At 31.7% G+C, this 25,957-nt stretch overlaps 1 protein-coding gene across 3 annotated transcripts; it reads left to right on the forward strand.

Annotated features, from left to right (window-relative positions):
- The first annotated feature begins 505 nt into the window (after positions 1-505).
- Positions 506-24,487, forward strand: LOC107166266 (uncharacterized). Of its 3 annotated transcripts, XR_016192183.1 has the most exons (5): positions 11,442-12,087; positions 20,109-20,253; positions 20,961-21,269; positions 23,526-23,739; positions 24,082-24,222. XR_016192183.1 is itself a non-coding variant. In XM_089229798.1 (4 exons), exons 2-4 carry the CDS (start codon positions 20,215-20,217, stop codon positions 24,232-24,234), a joined length of 501 nt encoding a protein of 166 aa, XP_089085924.1. In that variant the 5' UTR covers positions 506-742; positions 20,109-20,214; the 3' UTR covers positions 24,235-24,487. The 3 variants fall into 3 exon arrangements, 2 of the variants coding, with proteins under 2 accessions (XP_089085924.1, XP_089085923.1); XM_089229798.1 differs by lacking the exons at positions 11,442-12,087; positions 23,526-23,739 and adding an exon at positions 506-742 and having other exon boundaries at positions 24,082-24,487; XM_089229797.1 differs by lacking the exon at positions 23,526-23,739 and having other exon boundaries at positions 11,441-12,087; positions 24,082-24,487.
- The last annotated feature ends 1,470 nt before the right edge of the window (positions 24,488-25,957 follow it).

Here is a 25,957-nt window from a genome sequence, read left to right on the forward strand (position 1 = left end):
TGACGATGTTGTGTATATATAAATATATTGGACAGTATTGTAATTTCAAACTGAAAAATCGGCGAAAATATTGTCACCTCGAACGCTCCACGTGGTACCGGCACGCGACGATTTCACGCGGCGGCGTGCGCCAAAGGTCGCGGACGACAAATTGGCACGACCGCCGCGGACCACTGTGGCGAGTTGCCCGGACCGATTCGACCACCCGGAGACAAGTCGAGACTTGTACAACTATACGTCCGTACGCGAGCCTACAGCTCCTTTCGATGGCAATCAATACGTCGCACTGCATTACAATATTATACATATATATATATTTTAATAAGTGTTATTGTCGACGTTGTGATTATTATTTATTATCAATCGCGAGTCGTACTCGGCCGGTCGCGTGTCATGGTTTTTTTCTAAATTTATTCGTATAACTCCCGCGTGCAACACGCGTGCTTGAATAACATCAGTAGTATTGTAGTGGCTTCACACGAGTTTATCGTTTTAGTTCTCGAATTTTTAATCATTATTACTTGGTGGCGACGCTGTAGTACTGTTTTTACAATCGAAATAAAAAATCTGTGAAAATATTGCCACCTCGGTCGCTCGACAGGGTACCGACATACGGAGGTTTCACACTACGGAAGGATGCGCCCAAAGGTCGCCGACAACAAATAGATGACGACCACAATGGACCGCACACATCATTATATTATATGCTTTTCAATATTATTATATTTATACAAATATTATAGTAAGTGTTATTGTTGAAATTATTATTTTACCAATCGCGAGCAGTACTCGGTCGGTCGCGTGTCATTTTTATTCTCTTGATTTATTTACAACTCGTGAGCGGTGCACACTTGTGTATTAATTAAGTAAAACAGCATTGTAAGTGGCTTCATACGAGTTAATTGTTTTAGTTTTAGCCTTGATTCGACTATCATACTAATATTATAAACATTTATGTATTAGTCACTTCAACAGATGTTACTCGTTGATGGCTGAAAATGTCCTACTAACAGCAATTGAATCGCAAAAGAATCCAAAGCGACCCTCCCCCCCCCCCCTAAACTGACACCGTTTGAAAACCATCGTATATAATATTTTCTTTGAATGGCCATGGGTGATTGTAAATTCTATCAATTTATAGGTTATTATTTTTAGGGTTGGGTTTATAACATGTAAATTCCACCGAGACTTTCTTTACCCGAAAATAAAATGTAAATTCCACTATGCGTTTTATTGACCTAAAAAACACGTAAACTTTACCAATTTAAAATCCACAGATTACAAGTGTTTTAGTATAGAAAAATACATAATAAGTGTTTTTATCGAATTAATCTTTATTCTAACTAAAAAGTAATTTTTTTGGCTGCTATAAATATTTTTTTAATTATTATAACAAAACAATATGTATCTAAATACTATAATAAATTATACGCCATTTATTTCAAATATGTAAGTATACGTAATTAGAGAATTTTTTAATTATATTATTTTTATTTTTTTATATATAGCCTTGGTGTCTAAATTCGTATATTATTGTATTTTAATTTTTAATCATTCTTCATATTTGATAAACCCAATTCAATTTATTGTAACATGCAAAATGCAAGTATTATGAAGTATAATAATCTTTACTAATTTATAATTAATTAATGTTTTTTCGTTATTCCGTATCATACACACCGTTTTGTTATTAGGTAATTCAAATTATAAAATGTGGTGCTTAGTCAGATAACATTTTATAATATTTTATTAAAACTCATATGACTCTATTTAAATCCACATTTGAAATATTATTTTCAAACGGTTTTGTAATCATATTATTTAAACAAATATTTCAAAAATCTCTATACTGCTCACGCATTTCTTCTTTTTCTTCTTCTTATTATTATTATTGAGGTAATTATAATAATTCGTCAGCGTAATCGAAATTGTTTAAAAAGTTTGTTAGACAACTATGCAGAACCGATTTGACTTGACGCGCGATTAGTCTTAAACTCGCGACAAAAGTAAGATGCGTACCTATACAATGTTATAATACAACGGCGCGTGTATAATTATTATACGCACGTCAACTGTAAAGTTTTACGGCTGATAAACCTTATTTCGTACAAAGGAAAACCATTATAATATTATTATATCCGCGTTCCTCGTGAGTCCCTCGTCGCTTCTTCTAATTACTCTGCCATTTACCAAAATACGAGTAATATGTGTGCCGCCGAGCGCTCCTCTTCGCGACTTTTAAAGGTATATTATGTATTATAATATAATATACAGGGCGATTCTCCCCAAACGCATACATAACCAAAATTTCCCCTCTAATAACGGGTCCATTCAAATGTTGATGTTTTTTGAATGTTCAAATACCATTGCAACGTAGGTAGTGATCACATTTTAATTACATATGCTTGTATTTAATAAGTGGTTTATGATGGTGTTTCAGACCTCTCATTTTTTCATTAAATGTGAATCACAGTGACACGTATATAAATACAAATTTAACAAATTATTTTCTCAAGTTTATTTCACCAAATAACGTTCCTTGAGAAATATTATAGTTCTAAAAATTTTGTTTTTTAAACTTTATCAAAAATTTTAAATTTTAACTAATGCATTGTTAAGAGACTAAAAAGCATGCTTAGGAAAGTTGCTCTATATTATAATATGCAGTGGTTGTTTAGTAATATTATTATTTTATTAAACACAGACCAAGAGTGTTTATCCGTGAAAATGTCTTCATCCCCACGACTTAGAGTCCTATCTTAAGGATCTAACATATTAATCATGATTTGAAATAGGTACTTTTATTTTTGTGTGTCAATAACAAATATTGTTTGATTTTCAGTTTTTCCATTCGATAATTGTCATGCGAATTAAAGCTAAAGCTGATTTTGACGTAGTCGAAGTACAATACCATAGAAATATATTTAATTCGTTCGTCTACGACGTTTTATTGTTAAATTAAAGCATTGTTATTTTTACTTTTTGAAACAAAACGCAAGGTGATCCGTAGTCCTACATAAATCTAGATTTTATAGATTCTAGGTGGTCCGCGAAAACAAAAAGGTTGGGAACTAATGGTCTACGTGACAGGGCGAGAATTCCGTCCGTGTTCGAAATAATAATAAATCCCCTAATAATATTATACATTGTTGAATTTTTGTTTTCGACAGTCGATATAAAGTCATAGGGATATTACCTACGACGTTTTCATAACGTTTTAAATTGCAACGAAATATAAATGAATACAATTTTGTTGTCAGGTACCTATCTACAACATAATACATAAAACCGATTTCAGTTATGTTACAATATAAGCTGAAATATTAAAAACGTTTTATTTTTTATAGCCACAAATAGTTACGAGTACCTATATAGTATGTTATATTATTATGTCTTGTGGGAATAAACCATAATAATATATTAAGTACTTACGAAAATATATTTTAAACGTCGGTTGACTTTTTCAGTTTTTACACAGTTGAACACATACCTAATAGAACAGCCCTTTTCCAGCGGTATAGGTTATAGCATACACGCGATGAAATTCGACGACTACGACGATGACGACCGACCTGTACCAATAAAACGGGCGAAAAATAAAATCGACGTTATGACGAGCTATATTGTTCTAGCAGCCGACTCGAGTTTCGATGGGAACACGGGCAATGAAAAATATTCGAAAACGGTTAAGAGGAATAAAAATATAAATAAATACGTAAATAAAATGATCACCCCGCGCGCCCGGCTGCTCTTAGTTGCAGCATTATTGCATTAAGCTATATACGTATAATATTATTATATTATATCTAAAACCTATAGCGGAAATATTATTGCCCATAACTGTTATTCAAAAATACCAAACACACACACACACGCACACATACCTATACTTTAATATACAAACGTCGTGTGTGCATAATATTACTATATAATGGTGATTTCATTTTCAAAGCCCAATAAAACCGGAGCCGAATATTCTATTGCGATATATAATTTATATACTATTGCTATGATATGCAATGTCTCCGCAGCAGTATACACGCTTATATTATTATTGTATTATACGAGGCGAGAGACACATCCGGTCAATAAATTCGCGATCCGCGGTGGAAGTCGGCCGAGATTTAAAAAAAAAAAATCATATGATGTGTAAAGTGAATGAAAAAAAAAACGAATTCAATTCACGCTAATAATAATAATAATAATATATACAATAAAAACGATAACTGCTCTGCAACAGCGCTACAATACGACCTACGCTGCAGCGTAACAATAATAATGATAATAACAATAATGATAATAATACAAATGTAAAAGTTTCGAAAATCCTCTCGCGCCGAGTGCGGCGTACGCATACGGGGTCAGGAGGAGTTGGGGGTTGGTTTTTTTTTTATTTGCAGTGTTTGCAGATGCATGTGTGCCCGCACACAGCACCCCTACGTACATACACCTATATATATATGTATATATACTTGTCATCAATTTGGGGTTTAGCCGGCGGACAATACAAAAGGGACACGCTGTGATGTTTAGGCCCTTTTACTGTACATCGCACGCACACAAACGCACACACACACACACACACACACCACACACACACACACACACACACACACACACACACACACACACACACACACACACACACACACACACACACACACACACACACACATATAACACACATATAACACACATCAATACACATATACATATATTCACGCAGTGGCGACAGTGGTAGTAGTGGTGACGTCCAGAATGCTCACTGCTTTATATAATATTATATTCTTATACTCGCCGATGAGGTCTTGCACCCCATTCGTCCTCGCGTCCTCACCGTCGTCGATCCTGGTGCTGTCCTGCACGCGTTTGTGACAATATATACACGTATTATACGAACACATAATAATAGGTCTTTTGTACGACGTTTGTCCGAACTTTACGGCGAGGGTGACGCCGCCGCTTTTGTGCGCCGGCATCGATGTTTGTTTTCCAATCGAAGGAACTGACCTATTACATGGTCGCATACTATACATAATACACGTAGGTACAATAATACTGGTATATACTGCAAACTATGTTATAAACATGCGAAACCTCCAATGACGGACACCTCAAAATAACGGACCGGAGGAGGAACCATAAATGTGATTCGTCGATAGGAAAACATCCGAATTTGAGGGAGTCTATATTGATGATAGACTCTGCTTTTGCGGCGTTTCAATTTTTGATTCCAATAATTTTTCTTTTGCACGAAGAGTGTGATATAGTCGTTCATGTATTCATTGAGATTTGCCTGGTTGAACTCTTTAAACAGTTATAGCGCATATAATACATTTACATACAATAAGCTACTTCACAAAACAAGATATGTTTATTAAGTTTAGTAAGAATTATTAGTACTTGTCAGTTGTAAATTATTTACTTAACATTGATGGTGGTTAAAATTATGAGGCTGAATTGTACACCCCTTTGCCTATAAAAACATTATTTAAAAATTATAGATCAACATGTTGATTAAAAACATAAAATTTAATTAATAGGTAACAATCGTAATTAAATTATTCAGGAAATCATTTATTTTCTCGCAGATAGTCTAATGGGTACTAAACTTGGATATTATACTTGAAACCCCACGACGAACAACCATAAAATATATTCAACCTCGTAGCATACCATTAATAAACTTTTAATTAATTTTAAAGTTTTCAATTAAAATGTTAAACATAATATAATACATCGTTTTTGCACAATTTACAGCTAGAATTCGTAAAATTTTAGTATATGATTTCAGCTGAACTAACCAACTAACATTTTTAACAATAACATTATTATTTTTTTTAACAGCTTACAGTGATAATATTATTATGTGCTGAACTCGACAAAAAGCATTAGATGAATTATTATACGCCGCCGTATTTCCGCGTACAGAATGAAGTATACTGTTGCCGTCGTTCGCAATTATTCGACCGATTTCGATGGGTTTATTAGTTTAAAATAGAAAAAAAAAATATTTAAAAAACGATTTGTTATGGCATTAAGTGCATTATACACAGGGACCCGCGGTTAGTGCTAAAACCGTCGTCCCTACTGCAGTGTTGTCGCATAACGATTGTGGCTTTCGCCCGGCCAGCTGCACCTGTCGCCCATTATATTGACCTAAGACGCGGCCCCGTCGAGTCTTGTCTGTTATAACAATAACAGTAATAATAATAATAATAATAATAACAATAATATTAATAATAATAATCGTCGCCGTTGCGCAGTTTGTGTACATTATTATATTGTGCGTGTCTCGCCGTGGAGCAGAAGATAAGCTCTTTATAATATTATCGTCGTCGCTGTGTAATATTAATTCGCCGAATTACGTTCAAGCATATTATCGAAAGAGCTAATCTACATGACAAAGCTACTGACTGTAGAAGTGAGTGTTTATATTAAAGTATACACACCTCGAGTGTCGGATTTGATTGGCGGTCGCGGGGGTGCTGAAAAAATGATGCACCCATATAATGAATGATTGAGTGTCGCCGACGATGACGTTCCGCGAAACGCGGATTATTGCAATAGTGCAGTTAAGCATGAATTATTATTGAATAATTATATGCGTACTTTTTTTTTTTTGTTATTATTATTTAAAATAATCCAAGGAATCATGGAAATACATAATACACAATTTTTTTTTTTAATATTAATATATAATCCTAATATTACATTTTAAGTTTTTTAAGATTTGTAACTTGAACGTCTTCTCACATAAATCGTTCAAATGCAATGGACTATTCCATATAATATTGTTTGATATAACGTAAAAGTACACATGAGATCAGATTTGCACTTTTGCTCTTCGGTGATATGTATGCTACTATATGCTCTCTGAATAAAACGACTTTAGGTTATACCAGCTACTTTTCATTATGACAGCTCTCTGAAGTCTGAATTTTCAATCGTGCCGTGTATAGGCATATAGTGCCTATATAGTGCCATTATACTTTTTTTTTGTTTTGTTTTGTTTTGTTTACCTTCCCCATTCAAACGTTCCGATTCTGCGCGACCCAGTCAAGTGGCCCCGTTGTTTGAGTTTTTTATTTTGGTGACGACCGATTGGCCGAATATTATATATTATAAATTCTACAAAGGTTTGCCCGCTACGATACTCGGATGAACTATTGTAAAATAATAACATATCGTAGTTACGCGGACGGCGGCAAAGAGTTCACATGACGATCGCGACGATCGCGACAATCAAAAAACAAAAAACAAATTTTACGCACTCGAAGCTTGTTGTATTGTAATATAACATTATTATTATTACGAGTATATGGTACAAAAATGTGTACACATTGTGTACAGTTCAACGAGCGGCGGCGTATGTATAAAGCGTCATCGAAATATAATAATAACAATAAGTATAATATTATATAAATTTGACATTTTCTAGTGGTGGCGGCACGACCGATTTTGCAGCCGACGACCTCCACTACCACCTCCGGTAATAATGTTATACACGTAATAATAATTGTTATATATTTTTTTATAAAGTGGTGGTCTATATCAAAAAATCGTGTCACGTGCCGATAATATAAGATTATTATTGTTTTCGAGTGTACCGATTCCAGAGCCGTTTCTACCTCTGACGGCACTCTTCGAGCACAACCACCCTTGCACGCCGCCAAAGTCCTATTTCTATTATATTATGATATTTTATTAGTGATTTTCACTACCCCCTCACCTATAATAATGAATAGGTATATTCAATATTTATATGATTTTAGGAAACTCTTAAACTTACATATAATAAGATTAATTTTTTATATAATTTGTTTTTAGTACCATCTGAGATGACTGTCCCGCGACACCAAATTCTTTTTAAAAAGTCATCATCATTCATTTTTTTACTTTAAATTTTATTATTCAGTAGACTTTTTTTTTGATAATTTCCATGTTTTTAAATTGAAAATTGAACGAGTTGATTTTGAGTCATTTCACTTTGCTGACTCAGGAAGATAAGTCCAGGATATAATGAATTAATATAAATATAAAAAAATACAAATATAAAGAATTTGTGAACTATGATGGTTATAGTAATGATTTGATAACGTATTAATCAATGTTAATCATTCAACATTTAATAATTATTTGTAAAAATTGCATACCTAGTATTATAAATACTAGATTTGATATGATATAGTATTAAGTTTTGTATTTTGTAAAACCATTTTCAGGACTATTATCCGAATTTTAACTATAGGATAAACATATAAATCACTCAGAAACCACTCGTTTGAATTTTGATTTAGGTGCATCAACATTTTCAAAAAATCGTCTGCTTTGGTAATAATTTAAATTTAAAAAAACGCGATTTGAATTATTTGCGAAAAAAAGAAGTTTATGCATCACTGGTACATCTGTTCTACTCTTATATAATGTGCAATGTGCATATATAAAAATCTATATAATTTGAAATACTAGTAGGTAGATATAGTTATACAAAATCAAAAATCAGAATATAAATAAATTCGTTACTCGAGAAATAGATGGGGTTGAGAATGCTTGGCGAATCATTCTGCAGTATAACTATATATAGTAGATAAAATGCTAGTCTTCACGCATTTTTGCGTGGCGCAATCGAATAGTTGCGGGTCATTAATATTAATAATAATAATAAATCATTGTATAGTATATTATGTTCAAGCGATTAACTGGTCGCGCGTCTTGCAGCCTCCGCTCTCTCTGTTAAGTCATTTAATGCGATGTATGCGCGACGACGACATCGATTATTATTATTATATTGTTTTCAAGGACTCGTCGGTCATCGAGAGAGACGCGTGCCGCGGGAAACCCGCTCATGTGCCGGGTGGTTAGGTATACTTGTAAGTGAGTATTGTGCACAATATAATATTCGAGAGCGATTCAACGCGGACACCGCTGATCGAGTACCTCACCGCGTATTGTATTATGTGACATGTTATTATACTATTTATTCTATGCACATTGTGTTATTAAAATATATTTTCCGACCCCGTTTGAAAGTGTCACTATAAAAAGCTGGGTGACTTCTTTCTCGTGTCTAATTAGTTGGCTTGAGGCGACATTACTCTCAACTGCAGTAACACGCATGCACATAACTTATTGAACATATTTTTATAAATTGTAAGACCTATTAATAAAAAAACATACTTTAGAGTTACAGTCAATCAACAGCTCTTTATATATGTCATATTATGTTACGAAAATTATAACTTGGTACTTGGATTTTAATAATAATATCATGTATATAACAAGCAAAAGTTATTGGCTAATGAGACGAAAGGAAAATAAATTGTCAAATCACGCGTGTCGTTGAGTATAATAATAATGATATATAATATTCACGAGTACTTCCTGCTATAAGCACATAATAATAATAAAATAAATTATACGCGTGTATTATATATTATATAGTGGAAGTGTATGTATACGCACAATAATAATTGGTACGCACCCACAAATAAAATAATTATCATTATATTTGTCGGTACATACGTGACGCGAACGCGAACGACTCGTTATGGTGTATATAATATAATAATATTTGGTACTGTGGATTTAAATTTTTGAATTTGTTACGAATGGAGACTTATACGCGTTATTTAAAAGCAGGAAACAGATATATCGGGGTAAACGAATCTAATAAATCAAACAATAATTGATGCGAAATTATTCCCTGCGTGGTATTTAAAATTTTAAAAGATTATCTTTAAATTTGTTTTTAGTTTTAACGTATGGCAGTTGATTTTATTTTTGCGACACAGAAGTTTGTTTATTAAAATATTGTAATAATAAATGGTCTGTGATAAGGTTATATATTTTATATAATATATACATTATACATAGATTATAATATGATGGAGCCTGGCGTATAATAAATTTCGCAAGAATATTGTTATATGGAAACTTAAAGAAATGTTATTAAAAATAATAATAAGCGAGACGGATACTCGAATAGTATAAAAAACGAGTGTAATAAAATAACAACAAAGCTTTTTCGTAAAAAAAAAAAAGTGGTCAATAAAAAGTTACGACGCCTGCAGAAGATGTTTGATATTTATAAAAATCTGACGGGTATAATAATATTATTTACATTATTATATACAATTCATACTACAATAATATAAAAGGAATAATGTTATATAATATTGATGAATAAAAATATGGTTAGTTCGAGCGAAACTAAAATACTCGTAACAAAATGGTAAGGCAAACGCTGAATGGAATTTTATTTTGTCTGTACAAATCGTCAGTAACGAAAAGTCTCCAGATCGTTCAACTCTCTAAACTTCTAATGAAATATAATAAATTACAGAAATATAATATTTTAAATGTATTTATTTTTAAATAAAAGTGCGTATTGTTTATTTACACAATCCATATGATATAATGACAGTGAAAGGCTTGGAAATTAAGATGCTGTGAAGTTATCTTTTACATTGATAAGTCTTATTTATTAACTTACAATATTGAGTACCTATCAGACGATATGAAAAACAACAGCTAAGTAGGTATCTACATCACTTGTTGTGTGTCAGTCATCTTTCCGGAAGTTTTATAATTATGTTAGATATTATGGTTAGTAAAATCAATTCAATCGACTATTTGTTGAAGGTAATTTATCAGAACTTGATATTTTCTTCGATAATTTATCTAACCTAAAGTTAACCTACTCATATTATTAAAAGTTATTATTAGTTTATGTTCTGTTAGTATTATATTATGATGAATATTAATTGTTTTATACAAATTAAAATAAAATGAATAAATGTAGCCTTGCAATTTCAGTGAGGTAAGAAAGTAAATTTGGTATTTGATTGAAACTTCTTGTGAAATATGATTGTCATTTTTTAGATCGGTATGACTTGTAGGTCTTCGTTGAGCGGTTTATTCATTACTAATCAAGTAAATGGCTTATGAAACGGAATATAGACTCTTGAACAGTTTGAATATTATCTCGGTATTTACTTTTTTCAGTTTGGCCCAATGATTGTAATATTTAATGTCGTCAAAGTTAAGTGAATATTAATTGTGATCCTACATTATTAACGTTAGTGAATAAAATCTCTGTTGCTGCGTCATAATATTTTATGCAGAAACGATCTAGTATGATGAATACGTATCTACGTCATCAAAATAATTTAAAATATGCGAACGTAGAAAAAACACGACTCACCTGCATACATATTATAATATACAGGTACTACAGCAGCAAACTTTATGCGCATTGTATGTATGTATTGTTATTATTATTATTATTGTATTATGTAGTACCTACCTATATATGCAAGCCAATTACTCCTAAGTTGTCAGTGGACCACTATTATATATGCGTATTGTGCATTAGACGTTATATTATTATTATGCTAATACGCACGCATAGTACGTGGAGAACATTGTGACGAAGCTTTTCACTCCACTAAACGTCGAGAGGCCGAGATTGTCGGTCGGTCGTTCTGCGTACACCAGCTTATTAATATTATGTAGATCACTAATATATCGTTATGTATAACACATATTAATAATAACATGGTTACATCGCGGGTACAAAACGGTTATATTCTTCGGTCGTCTTTCTCTTGAAGATAATATTATAAATTCTATATTTTGCTGCCCACGTCATCGTGCAGGGTCCTCGTCGAGTGCACAAGTGTCACTGCTGAATCAGAGCTATCGTTCAACTGACCGAATGACGACTCTCGTGAGTCTTTTAGTTTTAGTGCCGAATACGTTTATCTGCGTGCGATACACATACGGGAAGATGTGCACGATCGCATTACAATAATTATTTTACTTTTTGCGAAATTGTTTGGTGATTTTGTTTTATGGTATTTGATGATATAATAAGACGGCACGGTGGTGTGTTTTTCAAAGTTAAACCAAGTGTTATAATAACCACACGTTTACGTGATATTTAAAGAGGACTTCATCGCATCTGCAGAGACCAATCAGTCACAGAATTGATCATTACGTTTTTCAAAATATCAGCTGAAGTATCCATGTTGAAATCGAGCGCTCCTTTATAATACTGTTCCAGACGAAAATTCAATATTTTTGGTAAGCGAAATAATAAAACATCATGATGTGTCAACTCAAACAGATGCCTATCGTACCTACCTATATAATATCGAGAAAGTAAATTCAAATTCTTAGAAATCTGAACCTTTTTTAAATTCAGAATTTTTTTTGATTGTGGGTCCAAACACGAGTTTTAATTCTGCTAGTGACAGGTGAATGCCCGTTTAAAATAATGGAAATTATACAACAATTTGATCATTTTTATAGCAGACTGACGGTGACACGATAATTAAATGCTAATTGATCGTGGCCCGATCGCAGTATAGTTAAGTATAAGAAGCACAACACAAACAAGTCTTTATATACGTTACTTTACGATATATCACAAACTAACAATACAATAAAATTGAGCCACGTGCTCCGACGGCCCGATGAATAATTAGATAATTAGAAATAATTAGATAGGTCTTTTCCGCCGACCATAAGTCTTACACGACACGGTTAGCCGTCCTGCCTTATCCCGTGACCAGCATTGTGTAAGAGTCGTCCTGTTGTGGTGATTGGAGACGATTTAGACCATATACATAAGTACACGTCATATTGTATACTCAATCAATGGTTCGACGGTTCGCTATAGTGCATAATATGTATCCATAAAAAAATATTTTTCTAAAATTAAGCAAAATAATCACGCGCGGGTCTTATGAAAATCACCTTATTCGCATCCATAAAATAGTATATAGCAATAAAATATGTTAATATATTTAAAGAATGATTTGTCACGGACTTGTACCACTTTAATTATATAATAGTTATGAAGTACAAAATGATTATTTTAACAAAGAACACACTTAATTTCAAAACCTAATTAACGTTTATAAAATTATTATTTTTACATAATGCGAGTGTAGCTTAAAAATAACTATTTGGAAATGTTATATTTTTACTAATTTAATTTTTATTATTATTTTTTTTTTTTATATAAAAACAAATTTTATTATTTCTCATTCTTAGAATATTTTTCAGAGTTTCAAACCTTGTTTCTACCTGATTGCGAAATGATGGTATACCACTTTTACTATCTTAATTTTAATTATTTATCACTATCTAAATATTAGAAATTATAGTGAAAAGTACATTTTTCTCTTCAAAAAGTTGTTTTTTTTATAACGACTTTAAGTCATAAATTATTTCCTAGAAAACTTTCGTATTTTCGTATAGATATTATAATGACGAGAATTTTCTGTTAAAAATATAATCACCTATTAGAATATTTTTTTATAATGTACATTGTACGCATATTAGTGTATTACAATATTACATAATATCATTATATTTTTATACTATCGTACACCACCGCAGCTCACACGTGGTATATCCTGCGGGCAATAAAAATCCCTGCCAGCAATTACCTTATCATGTTATGTGCTGAAACATATTAAGTTATGATACACTATAATATTCCGCTGTGTCGTGGAATATTTTGTCGATTTTTCACATAATGAAATATGTACCTATTGTAAGTTGTAATGTTACATTCACGTAATTGCAATGTGTATGGAACTGCTTGATATGTCCCCCAAAAAGTAACTTACACATTTTAATATAAATTCAAAGCTTTATTCCAACATGCCACGTACACGAGTTTATTCCAAGCACGATATTGTTTACGAGAAACAGTATAGTACTTGATTTAGTTATTAATTTTTTTCTCGATTCGACGTCCATTTCGTTTCTTTCGCATCGAAAATCGACGATAGCTGTAATGGCGGCCTATGCAAACGCTACTTAAAGCGTTTAACACATTTCTTTAGGTACTTACTTATAGGTATAAATTATTATACAACATCATTAACAAACACGCGTCCGATCGTTTCGACTACCTACATAATAAAAATATTATATATCGGTACATTGTCGTATCCCCGAATAATACACGGGCGTATAGAAAACGTGGTGTTATATACGTCGTCCCTTTGCCAGCTTACTGGTATTTAACGCCGACGACGACATTGTCTAATTTTTTTTTTTTTTTTTAGTGCCGGACGACGACGGCTAATGCACATTGTGTGCGATCGCATTAAAACGGTTTTCCGATTTTAGTACTAATATTCCATTGTCGGGACGTGTACATAATAATACCATAAATACAATAATATCATAAAGTCGCCTGTATAGGTGTATTATATAATATTATATAGGTGCCCTCGACGCTATATGGATAATGTTCTATATATGGTCGTAACGATCAGTTTTTACGCGTTATTATGTTATTATATATATTATATTATTATATGTACACCGTGGCTATTAAATACGACCGGATTTTTATATATTTGCCTCCTCCTCGTCATCGTCGGTGGCGCAGGGAGTCGACCGCCTGACCGGAGATTTACGATCTCTTTTATTCGGACCTTATATATTATATCCGTCAAAAATGTATATAATAAAGCTTTTTAACGTTTGTACGACTTATTATTATTATAAGTGTTTCGTTTCGGTCTTTCGTCGCAGTCGTTTTCCTTCAAACGCGACACTATGGGCTATTACGTGCGCACACACACAGACACACACACATATATATGCGATGTACGGTGGTTATCAACTCCGACTACATATTTTTTATTGGTCGTTATACCAGCCGCAGCGCTTTTCTTTTTCTGCTTTTCCACCCAAACAGTCCCTGCATTCAGTCTTAAAAAGTTTAAGTTATATACGTGCGAGTTATATTGCATTTCTATATTATTATTACATCGAAAAGCTGTATGCGCATTGATGATCTCGAATAGCAATAAGTACCTACATTACAGGGTGATTCACCAAGCACGACAACCCTTGTTTTAGTTTTTTTCTCTATCATAATATTTATGAATGCTTAATATTTATCATACCATTTAATGACTAATGAGTCACACTGTGATGACACTGTCATGTATGATGATGCAAAACTTGTTTGTTTTTCAAATTATTATCCTCGTTATACACGCCTCTCCCTTTTAAATTTAAGTTATTTAGCGAAATATCATTCTTTGAGAATTTCAAAGTAATAGAGGCTAAATCAAAATACAAATATATAGTTGTATATACAACTGACGATAATAGGATATTGGAAAATATGAAGATTGTGATGATTTGAAAATCGTAGTTGCTAATAATATTGATCTATCGTAGTATAATATAATTTTTTAACAATATGTCAGATATTTGGAGCTCGTTCAAATTTGTAATAGATAGGTACCTGGTACATATTACAACAACATTAAATAAATAAATTACCTACTGAATAATTTAAAATAAAAAAGTATTTATCGTTTTTAAATCTGAAATTTGTATCATCGCCTAAACTCTTCTTAATAACGGTACAAAATATTTCAAGTATAAGAAAATATGATGTTTAAGTATACTTAATTTAAAAATTCAAACATTTTTATTCTGAAGAAGTGCGTTATTTCAAAAAAATATTTAGATGAAAATGCTTGGAGAATCACCCTGTATGATTTATATTATAATGTATTGTATCGATCGCCGAATACTTGAGGTCATTACACGCATGTTATTATTGCCAAACTCTTACACAGAATGCTATTATATTATTTTTATAAACTATATTGCGCGTATATATGGTTTTACGACGAATATCGTGAGTAAGCCGTAAAACATCGTCCACGTTCACGATGTATTCGATTCCCGCGTGAAACTCGACATATAAAGAATATTATAAAAATCGAATTTTTATTGCTAACCATTACACCGAGTGCGTTACGACGATTAATTTTAGGAAATATAAAAATGTATTATATTGTGATGACGAAAAAAACTCACATATACACGCACACCGTTTTTTGAATGTAAACAGTTACAATCTTGGATCGTATAAAATGGATAGAGTCATTCTGAAAATCTGTAAAGTACACATTTACTATTATAGGACCCTACCGATATTCGCATGAGCGAATGACTTCTTATCACTTTATGGTAAATTAAAAATATTTTCATTTATCAATATCAACAAGTGGACGTCTACGAGTTGGTTCTCAATTACCGAATTGTTTACAGGTTACATACGAGTTGGTTCCGATGAGCTTTAATAATGATAATACAACTATATAATTAACTTTTCACATTATTATTATATTATATTTAACTATCAATAATAATTTCCTTTCCACTTTACACAAACATAGGAATTTTTAAATTCTAAAACATTACCTGTCTAAAATGCATTGGTCTAATATTATGGTTAAAAGAGTGGCTAGTCAACCTTTATGTTTTATATGCGCTATAAACATATTTTGTTAATGCTAATAACAATAGAATTGGTAGATAATATATTTTCACTAAAAATATCAATCTATATTAGGGACATATTTATGTATATTATATTTTTTATAAACGTCCATAAACATTTTAAACTCTAATAATATATTATAAAATTATCAATTCAAACGTAAGTATGTAAACGTTGTATGACGATTAAGATTTTTTTTTTTTTGGAAACAATTCTTACACTTTATTTGACCAAGCGACCAATTCTGTAGTGCTCCAATCCATTTATAAAGGCGAGGGGGGAAATGTATTTTTTAGTAAAACAGATTGATAAGTCCTATATAGGTAGTTATTTTTCTGTTGGTCCCAACTTGCAGTTCTATGGGTAGTGAATGGATTCACTCTATCCGCTGAATATAATATGATCTAAAGTTACAGTATGTAATATAATTCTGGTGGAATCTATAAATGAGAGATTAACATTTTACTGAACGGGTTTCTACCTTAAAATGGCAAAAATCATCAAAGTACCATCAATATTATATTATTTGTATGAAATCAACTCGACGACGACGACTGATAAAGACGTGATGACAACAAATAGTGGTTGTGGAGCTGAAAACAAGCGCAGGGGGGAAACGATTTTTTTTAAACAAAAAAAAAAATAATAATAAAAAACGCAAACTTCAAACATCTGAAACCATCATAAAAGCAGATAAGTCAACATCAATAATAATGCATATACCTAAGTTATCAAAGAGTTCTTGAAAACTTTTGGGACAGCGATCATAATAATATAATATACGTAATTGGTATAGCACAGTAGTCAAATGCACTGGTCGTATATGTTTACACTCGGGTTATAATATCCTACGCCGACTATGTTTATTGTTGGTAAACAGTGAAAACGAAATTTAAAAATAGAAACCGCGCCGTGTGCCACTCCGAAGGGAATACGCGAAATAAATCGCACGCGACTCTCGTTTCGAATTTTTTTGTATTTATTTTCCCCCGAAAATCGGTTTTCCATACAAAACACACAAAAATTAGTCAATCGTAAACAACGGCCGTGCGGTAACCGAAATTGGATTACCTCCCTGCGTTTGACACCGCAAATATTTACTGCTCTTCCATACTCACCGCGGACGAATGTATAAGGACAGCATATAAGTTTTATTGGCCGCCGCCGCGTGCGTGTTCGCCGTAAACAACTCAAATGCATGTTCCGGCGCGCATATCGTTTTCACGGTTCGATCGCTGCAAACTCGCATAATACATGATAATAATAATAATAATATTACTATTTCGTCGTTTAATATTGCCGAGACTACAAATGCCGAGCAGTGTTTTATCGATACGTATATTTATACCTATGGCGAGCCAGTGACGGATAAAATATATTATTGAATAAAGTGCAGTGCAGTATGCGTTTATTTACATTTGTATACCCGCATGTATATTTGTGCCCGAAAAAGGACGACTTTTCCAAAGGGGACAAGGGGTTGTAAAAAATAAATAAACTTAGTGCTCGCCCTCCGTGAGGTATTTGCGATATTGTTTCAAAAAACCGTTTGAAGCGCCACGAAGACATAAGTAAAGATTTAAACGGAAACGGATCATGTACTGGCTTTAACTATTTGCATAATATCATTAAAAATAACATCATTACCGTATCCGTTTACTATACAGGGCTGTCGAATATGTACCATATAATACGCATTACAGGTTTTAATGTTTTCGTTTCGATTCGATGGTAAGCTACGTGGCAATAACGAACGCCGAGGAGTGAGGAAGGAAGGTAAAAGACACCGAATTACTCGAAAAATATAGTTTAAAATAAGAGTAAAAAAAAAATACAATCAAGTAGGCACAATATGGAAATTGATCTGCTATACAACTACAGACTTCAAGTGCACCTCATTATTGAGTAGGTCAATTTAATAAGACTATTAAATTTGAGTTAAATGAAAAATAATATTATAATATAGAATGAAAACGATTCGCAGTCTTTCTCAATTTTTGGTGACTTAGGTCCCAAACATTTATTTTAATAAGCAATAAAGATGATTATAATATGAAGAATATTCGTAAGTTTTTTTAGTTTACCGGATTATTTTGAAAAACACTGAGAATTTATACTTTTTGACCATCAAAGTACTAAGTACAAAGTAGATATCCAATTAGCTACCAGAATTATTCTTCAATGTTGACGATTGGAGCATTTTTTCGTCTAGGAATAATAACTTCAGTCATAAACTCATAAAAATAAGAAATTTTTCAACATCGCGCATCATATTTTGTAGCACCAATACGTTCATTGCTCCGCTTAGAATCTAAAAATTGTCGATTTTGCTATATTTATGGCATTTCTCAAAACAATCGGGACTGCTAATTAAAATAAAAAATAAATAAATCATAGAATGTCTTAGAACAATTGAATAACAACCGGGTAAAAATAAATACACGTTATAGAAACTTCTATAACAACAGTATAGGTGTATAACCATATAATGTACCTATATAATTATAATATATTAGAATATTCGGTACTATTATTACGAAGTAAGAATGAAATACTTAATTACCGCTAAAGCACGTTCAGTTGATTAGCGCATTTAACGCCACGGCGTGTTCATTACTTTATTATATCGGCGCAATAGAAGTCATTAATCACCGACATGACTGAACCAAAAAGAAAGAATCTTAAAAGCGTTATTGTCAGCGAAAACAGCGAACGTATACGCGCGGCGCATAATATAATATTTATACGTATTATTATTACACTTCCGACAGCGCAGAGGAGACACGAAACACTGTTATGATATAATGTTACACAATCATTGTCGAAGACTTTAGAATAATATTGGTTTTCTCCGTCAGCTCGCGAGACAGTCAAATTTATATTATCATAAATATATATTTAAGTCAAAATGTTTATTTTGGGTTCCTTATTGTATATCGCTGACGAGACTACAATAAATCATAATAATGTGCGATTCACGCCACTAAGAGATCTACGATTGCAGCTCTGCAAACGTTTCAAAATATTAAACCCAACAGTTGTACAAATATGTCAGGTATAACATTATTGTATATTTATGTTATTATCGTACGACTATTCCAACAATTAAAAGTGATGTGAATAGACGAAACGGCTTTTTTCACGAGTGTCGTCCATTGTGAGGGGGTCAGGACCTACTCACTCCTGGAAAAATAATATAAACTCATTGTAATATTAAATGAACGTCCATCGTGAAAGGGTGAACTTTCACAAGGACGGTTTTCATTTGGGATGTCGTATTGGTAACATGATATTATATTGACATCCAACATATTTGTATTAATTAAATATGAAATGAAATTTAATGGAATTTATTTACTCTTTATTTAACAAATAATAAATATGATATAGCCAATGGCCCATAGCTGCCGAGGCATTTGTTATAATAAAAAAATTAATAAATAAATAAATAAATAAATAAATATGATTATAATATCCGAGTTCGATTTTTTTTTCTTCACTGTACATTTAAAATGTATTTATAGTTATTTGTCATCATATTATATAAACACTAATAGAAATATTAATAATAAATAGGTACTTATATAGCATCGCTAGCATATTTAAATTTTTGTATTGAAATTACATTAAATACTTTTAGGTTAAATCATATATTTTTTATTCTGTCCCCTTTCTAAAATGTTACTAACGAAAATGTCATAAATTATTTTCATAATATACAATTCTTCATAGATCTTAAAATAATTTCTATTTTTAACATTTTTTTTTTCAGACTTCTGTACAATTCGATGGTCACGTGATTAGCAGTATGTTTCAACAGCGTACTCGGTGATGAGGTGTTTGGTGTGGAATTCTGTAGCAAAGTTTTCATTGATACGATGGTGGACACCGACCGAGATAATAACAATGCCGTTGCAGTGAGTATAATAATAATATCATAACGATACTAAACAAAAGTAACATACGAATAAAATAGCGTTTGGTATAATACATTTATCATTAATAGTGTTAAGATGTATATTTGACATTGAACACTCGAACAAATAAGTAGAAATAATATGTCAGACAAATATTAAAGTATGCTCTTAAAACTGCAAACACATGCCTATATGACGTTATATAAGTATGTAATAAACAATATTGTATTGTTCATTATATATTCAATTACCTAAATCGTACGATTTTAATAAATTAATTGCTACGTTGATGAATTTTAATTAAGTTTCTTATTCATGCGTTTGCTAAAGTTGTAACAACAACAATTTACAATACCTATTATACTTAAAAACACGTAAGATATACATATGTAACGTACACAACCTTGTACAATCGAATCTTTTATAAATGTTCTTTGAAATGTTAAATTTAAAAAGAATGACCGATAGTGAATTAAGTATACACTATACAAGTATAACATAATTTATAGTTCGTTCCTCAATGAGCACGACTGGAATACATCGTAATAATAGTATATTAGGTAAATATTTCAAATTCGTAAACATTATCCCATCACATTGTTAACATTGCTAACAAAGTAACAATTTACCGACTGGCCAAAAAACTACACGTCACGCAGTACACGGAAAAATGTTACTATTAAACCGAAATGTATCTGTGTCCACAGAGTAAAGGCATATTAAAACGGCGAATTTTCGTCCTGAATGATAGGACATCCCAAGAATCCACAGCAGCGGCGGTCAAATCGCTTCAAGGCGCCAGTTGTTGTCTGGCGAACACTCCCAAACGATACGTGACGTTCGACAAAACGATCACGATCAAGAATGACAAGGATCTGGTGGTTAAAAAGCCACTTAAGTTGGAACTCGTCATCGACAACTGGAAGTCAAACGGCTCGAAAACGTCGACCGAAACGATTCGGCCCGATTCTGGGATTGTTAGACGTTTAGTCGACGAGTTCAACACTTTTGAAAAAGTGAGTGAAGAACATAATTAAATACGTACAATAAAATATAATACCAAGGTGCCTGACTATATTGATGGTCCTATATGCACAGAGGCGTGGTTATGATAATTACGAAATGTGTAAACATACAATAATATCATAGTGAGTTGAATTTCCTACATAATAATTTATAATACATTATTTCGTTTTATTAATATTTCATTGAAGACTTATACTATTATAATATGATACTATACGGTTTATAGTTATTATTATTCGATTTAATATAATATGAAATTGTGGTGATAGAAATAAGTTAAGTGAGAACTTTAAAATGTGTCCAACCGAACGTTTCTCAAAACGACTCCTACCACAACTGTGCTATTAGTGACGTATATAATAGTATTGTTTTATATTTCACACAATATAATGATAAATTAAATGATGATTGAAAAACTTATCTTCTATAGTGTCAATCAATTATCTACCATTTGGGTGGCTCTACTTGGTGTTTACCCATCATACTTTAGCCCTTAGATCGAAATCATAAAATATTTTAATGTAATTTTTCGAGTAAATCGTCTCATAAATGAAGTGAAACTCGTCATATTTTATTAGTCTGCAGTTATTTTACAATGACAGCATTCAAACAGAAAGTTCTTCAACATATTTGGTAAAAAACTTCAGAGGTGTTAAATGGGAGAGACAATAGGTATTAACTAATGATGAATACTTCTTTAAAGAGACCATGTTTGTGAATAAATATATTTTAATATTACGATGAGCTAAATAAATTATTAATTAACCAATCTAAGTATGATTGGATTTTATAATACGTCGTAAAATATAAAATGAATATTATTATTATGAAAATTCAAGATCGTAAATTTAGTATTTACGATTGTTCAATACAATATAAAGGTTCATCGATGTTATTGATGTAAGTTATGCTCTGTAAAATGCATGACTATATTATTTTATAATGTGTTTTGACTTAAAAATTAATAATTTTTGATCTCTTGATTTGTCATTATATCTTTTATAAAAAAATGCAATTGCTTTGGATTACCAATTATTCAGTGTTTTTAAAATAAAGCCATATATTTGCTGAGCGTGGATGCACATGGTTTCAAATTAAAATAAATTATAAGCAATGGAAAATTTACATCCTGTTTTCACAATAAGCATAATTATTATACACCAGAAATGGTAAATAAGACACTATTATATCCAAAACCAAGAAAACTAGGTGAAGTATACACACATTTTATGGATATATTCCCTTTTTTATCAGTTACTATACATTAATTATGTTTCTTGGACATCTCATCGTAGTCTATAAGACGTATGATTTTATAATATTTTATGTAATCAGTTTTTTTAAAAAATATTTTGATAACACGGCGTCTTGAATAGGCTATTTAGCTACACCAAGTCAAGGTTTGAAGGAATTCGTCATAATATATTCTTATTTATTTTAATTGATTTTGACACCGCTTAAATTAAGTTTAGACAAAAAGGCAACAAGAAATTAAACATTCATGATAATTAATATTATTGTATACTTAAAATACGGATTAACATCTCACGGATTTCAAGTTTTTCATCAACGCCTATTACAATAAATGTATAACCAAATCTAAACATGTAAGCAAACGTAATGTAAAAAATAAAATAACTAATGGCCTTTGTTGCCGAAGTTGTAAATGATCATTAAAAAAATAAATAAATGTATACATTTAATGAATATGATATAAAATAATAACTATTGTACCAGTTGAACAATAATATTCGTCTTCAAAATTGAAACATTATGTGTATTGTACAAATTTACTTACTATACTCACTCACTTTTCTTAATAATGAATTTATTCAAATTCTGATTTTATTTAAATTTTAAAATCTCCTACTAAAATTTGTATATCTTCTATATATATTGATAAATCTGCTCATTTGAATTTTAGTTTCACTACATTTAAAAAAAATATATTTAAAAATTTAAAATATTATGGTTATCTTCAAAAAAAAATAAATAAATAAAAGTATGTATCGTCACAGAATATTCTTTGAATGACACGAAAATTAAAACGGTCTTCAAGTATATTTAAACATTTTAAAAATCAGAATTTTAATTATATGCATTGTTTAAAAATCTAAGACTTGAGCATGTTAGGTGAATTACATTGAATTGCAGTGCATAATAGTATTGTATTACTTCCATTAGTAGTACTTATCTTATTCGCTCTCAAGTTGATGACTGACGTTTTGTTTCATTTATATTCTCAGCCAATAACCGATAGTTCCGAAATCGAATCTACATTGATTGAGGAGGATAAAGTTAAGGAAGACGTGCCAGTGAAAATCCCTACAAATATCTCGATCTGCGAAGCTTTGGATTTGGTCAGCTTTATCACTGACGACTAATAACCGGAAAATGCTGTTTTGTATCGAATGTATATTTCTGGCATCGTTAGTCTCGACAAACTAAACGCCTACAAAAGTACATTTATTTACATGTTTATCTAAAATGAAATGATTCGAACGACATAATCGTCCCGTTATATTAATAAGAGATTTTTTTTGTCGATATAGTTTTCTCTCCAAACATTATCTGTATTGTTTTTGAATGTACAGTATTCAATTAACTAATTAATTTTTATTCAATTTATGTTCCATTCATTTTATCACTTTTTTGAATTGGGTGTCTCTTTTTTAATTGTAAATGAAGCCGCGACAGCCAATGACCTTTGTTGTCGCGGCTTAAAAAAAAGACACCTAATACAATAAATTAGGTGTCTCTTATCTATGCGTAAATACATATGTTTTTTTTTTTGTTATATAGAAAGCCATAGCAGCAAAGTTAGTTGACGGCAAATCATCGTTACACATTCAATGGAAAAGTTCCGGTAAGGTAACCGATCTTATAAATATGTTCAATTCGAAATCAACCACCGAAAAACCTGAAGAACTTGGAATAAAATTCATCGATTTTTGACAGTAGGTACGTACTTATCAAATGCAAATATAGTTATAAAACGCAACGTTAGAGTCGACCTTACTCCACCAACTGACATTATCGGAGTGTTGAATTTTATTCTGGAAGAGTACGATATTTTTTTAGTTTTACTTTTTGTCATTTGTATTGTTGTCACGACTATAGCAATTGTAATATTTTTTTTGTCCATAATTTATAACTATTTTTTGTTTTGTTTTAAACATGTAGGCATTATATCATAACAATTGCTATGATCAACTGTTGATCATTATAAATAAATAATAAATACTAAATCTATACTTTGTGTTATTTTTGTTTTTCTATTATTTGTCGAAACACTTACCAAAATACCAAATTTACCACTCTTTCAATTGCATACGGCCAATCGACTAGCGTTCGTCGAGTTCGTTATATTGTATGCGTTCAATCGAATCTTGCTCGATAACTCCGTTGGTTGGGCAATTTTAAATTTCGAAAACATCACCACGACGACATTACAATATTAACAATGTCATTACAATGTACATTATAAAAAATACTTCGCTATACGTCGTCGGTCGTTAAAACCGATATACTTGTATATATATATATATATATATCAGACTCAACACATTGTACTTAATACATACACATAATAATAACATCACGTTATATAGGTGTCCGTTTCTCTTACAATATTTTATTAGTCATGTGTGTATATTAACGACCGAAACGGTTATAGCATCGTCAAGCGATAAACATACGCGACGTGCATAATATATGTTATATTATATTATATTATATTATAATATTAGGTACCTATATAGTGTTATACTCCGTTTAATGCGGCGGCGGCGGCCTTTGCGCGCGTAAATATTATACAGACCGCTGTCGAAGGTTATAATATATTAATGTGCTCGACCATAACAATATAATATGGTCGTATACATCGTATTATATACGTGCGGCGTGCCCAATATAATATATACATATCGTACACAGTATTATGCGCGTTTAATATTCGTGCAGTGTCTTTCGTGTGTGTGTGTTTATTATTGTATAGTTATTATATATTTGACGGACTCGTTATACTCGCACACGCATGTACATACAATGTTTTATACATATATCTAACCACCAGTATACATGTGTGTATAGTACACTTAAATACGTACCTATACATATAGCCGACGAACGTAGTGCGTGTGTGTCCGACGCAGGATAATGACGTTATCCTGGCGTGTGCATCATCATTCGTTACAATATTATATATATATATATATAGGTCCGGCCTATCATATTTCAACGTCGAGAGCTGGTTATATGCAATATTATATCTATGTATATAAATATATATATATATATATAGGTACGTGGTGGACGGGACGAAATAGGATATATATAGTCCCGCAGGCTGTTTCGACTAATTAATAATAAAACCGAGCTGACGGTGGCGTTTTACTGCGCGCTCGGGATCGGATTAGTAATCCGAGTCCGAAACGTACGATTTTAAATCGGACGACGCGCGTTAATTCGATGACGATACGACCGATATCGCATCACGCGTGATGTATATTATAGGGACATAACAAATAAATATATATATGTAATATATACAATGTAGGAATAGAAGCAGTGATATATATGTATATGGGTGTGCCTATAAGCAATTAGTTACTGATGGAAAGGGGCAGTGGTAGTACGAGCCTCGCCACTCAGACCATCACCTCCCGTGCATATTTAA

The sequence above is a fragment of the Diuraphis noxia genome, unplaced genomic scaffold (assembly GCF_037042655.1).
Source record: "Diuraphis noxia isolate RWA-SAM2 unplaced genomic scaffold, SU_Dnox_SAM2 contig0005, whole genome shotgun sequence".
Lineage (NCBI taxonomy): Eukaryota > Metazoa > Arthropoda > Insecta > Hemiptera > Aphididae > Diuraphis > Diuraphis noxia.

Excerpts from the sequence above, each read along its gene's own strand:
- LOC107166266 (XM_089229798.1), top strand. The coding sequence starts at position 20,215 with ATGGTGGACACCGACCGAGATAATAACAATGCCGTTGCA. Across the intron at positions 20,254-20,960 it reads ATAATAACAATGCCGTTGCA|AGTAAAGGCATATTAAAACG; the intron begins GTGAGTATAATA and ends CTGTGTCCACAG. Across the intron at positions 21,270-24,081 it reads AGTTCAACACTTTTGAAAAA|AAAGCCATAGCAGCAAAGTT; the intron begins GTGAGTGAAGAA and ends TTTGTTATATAG.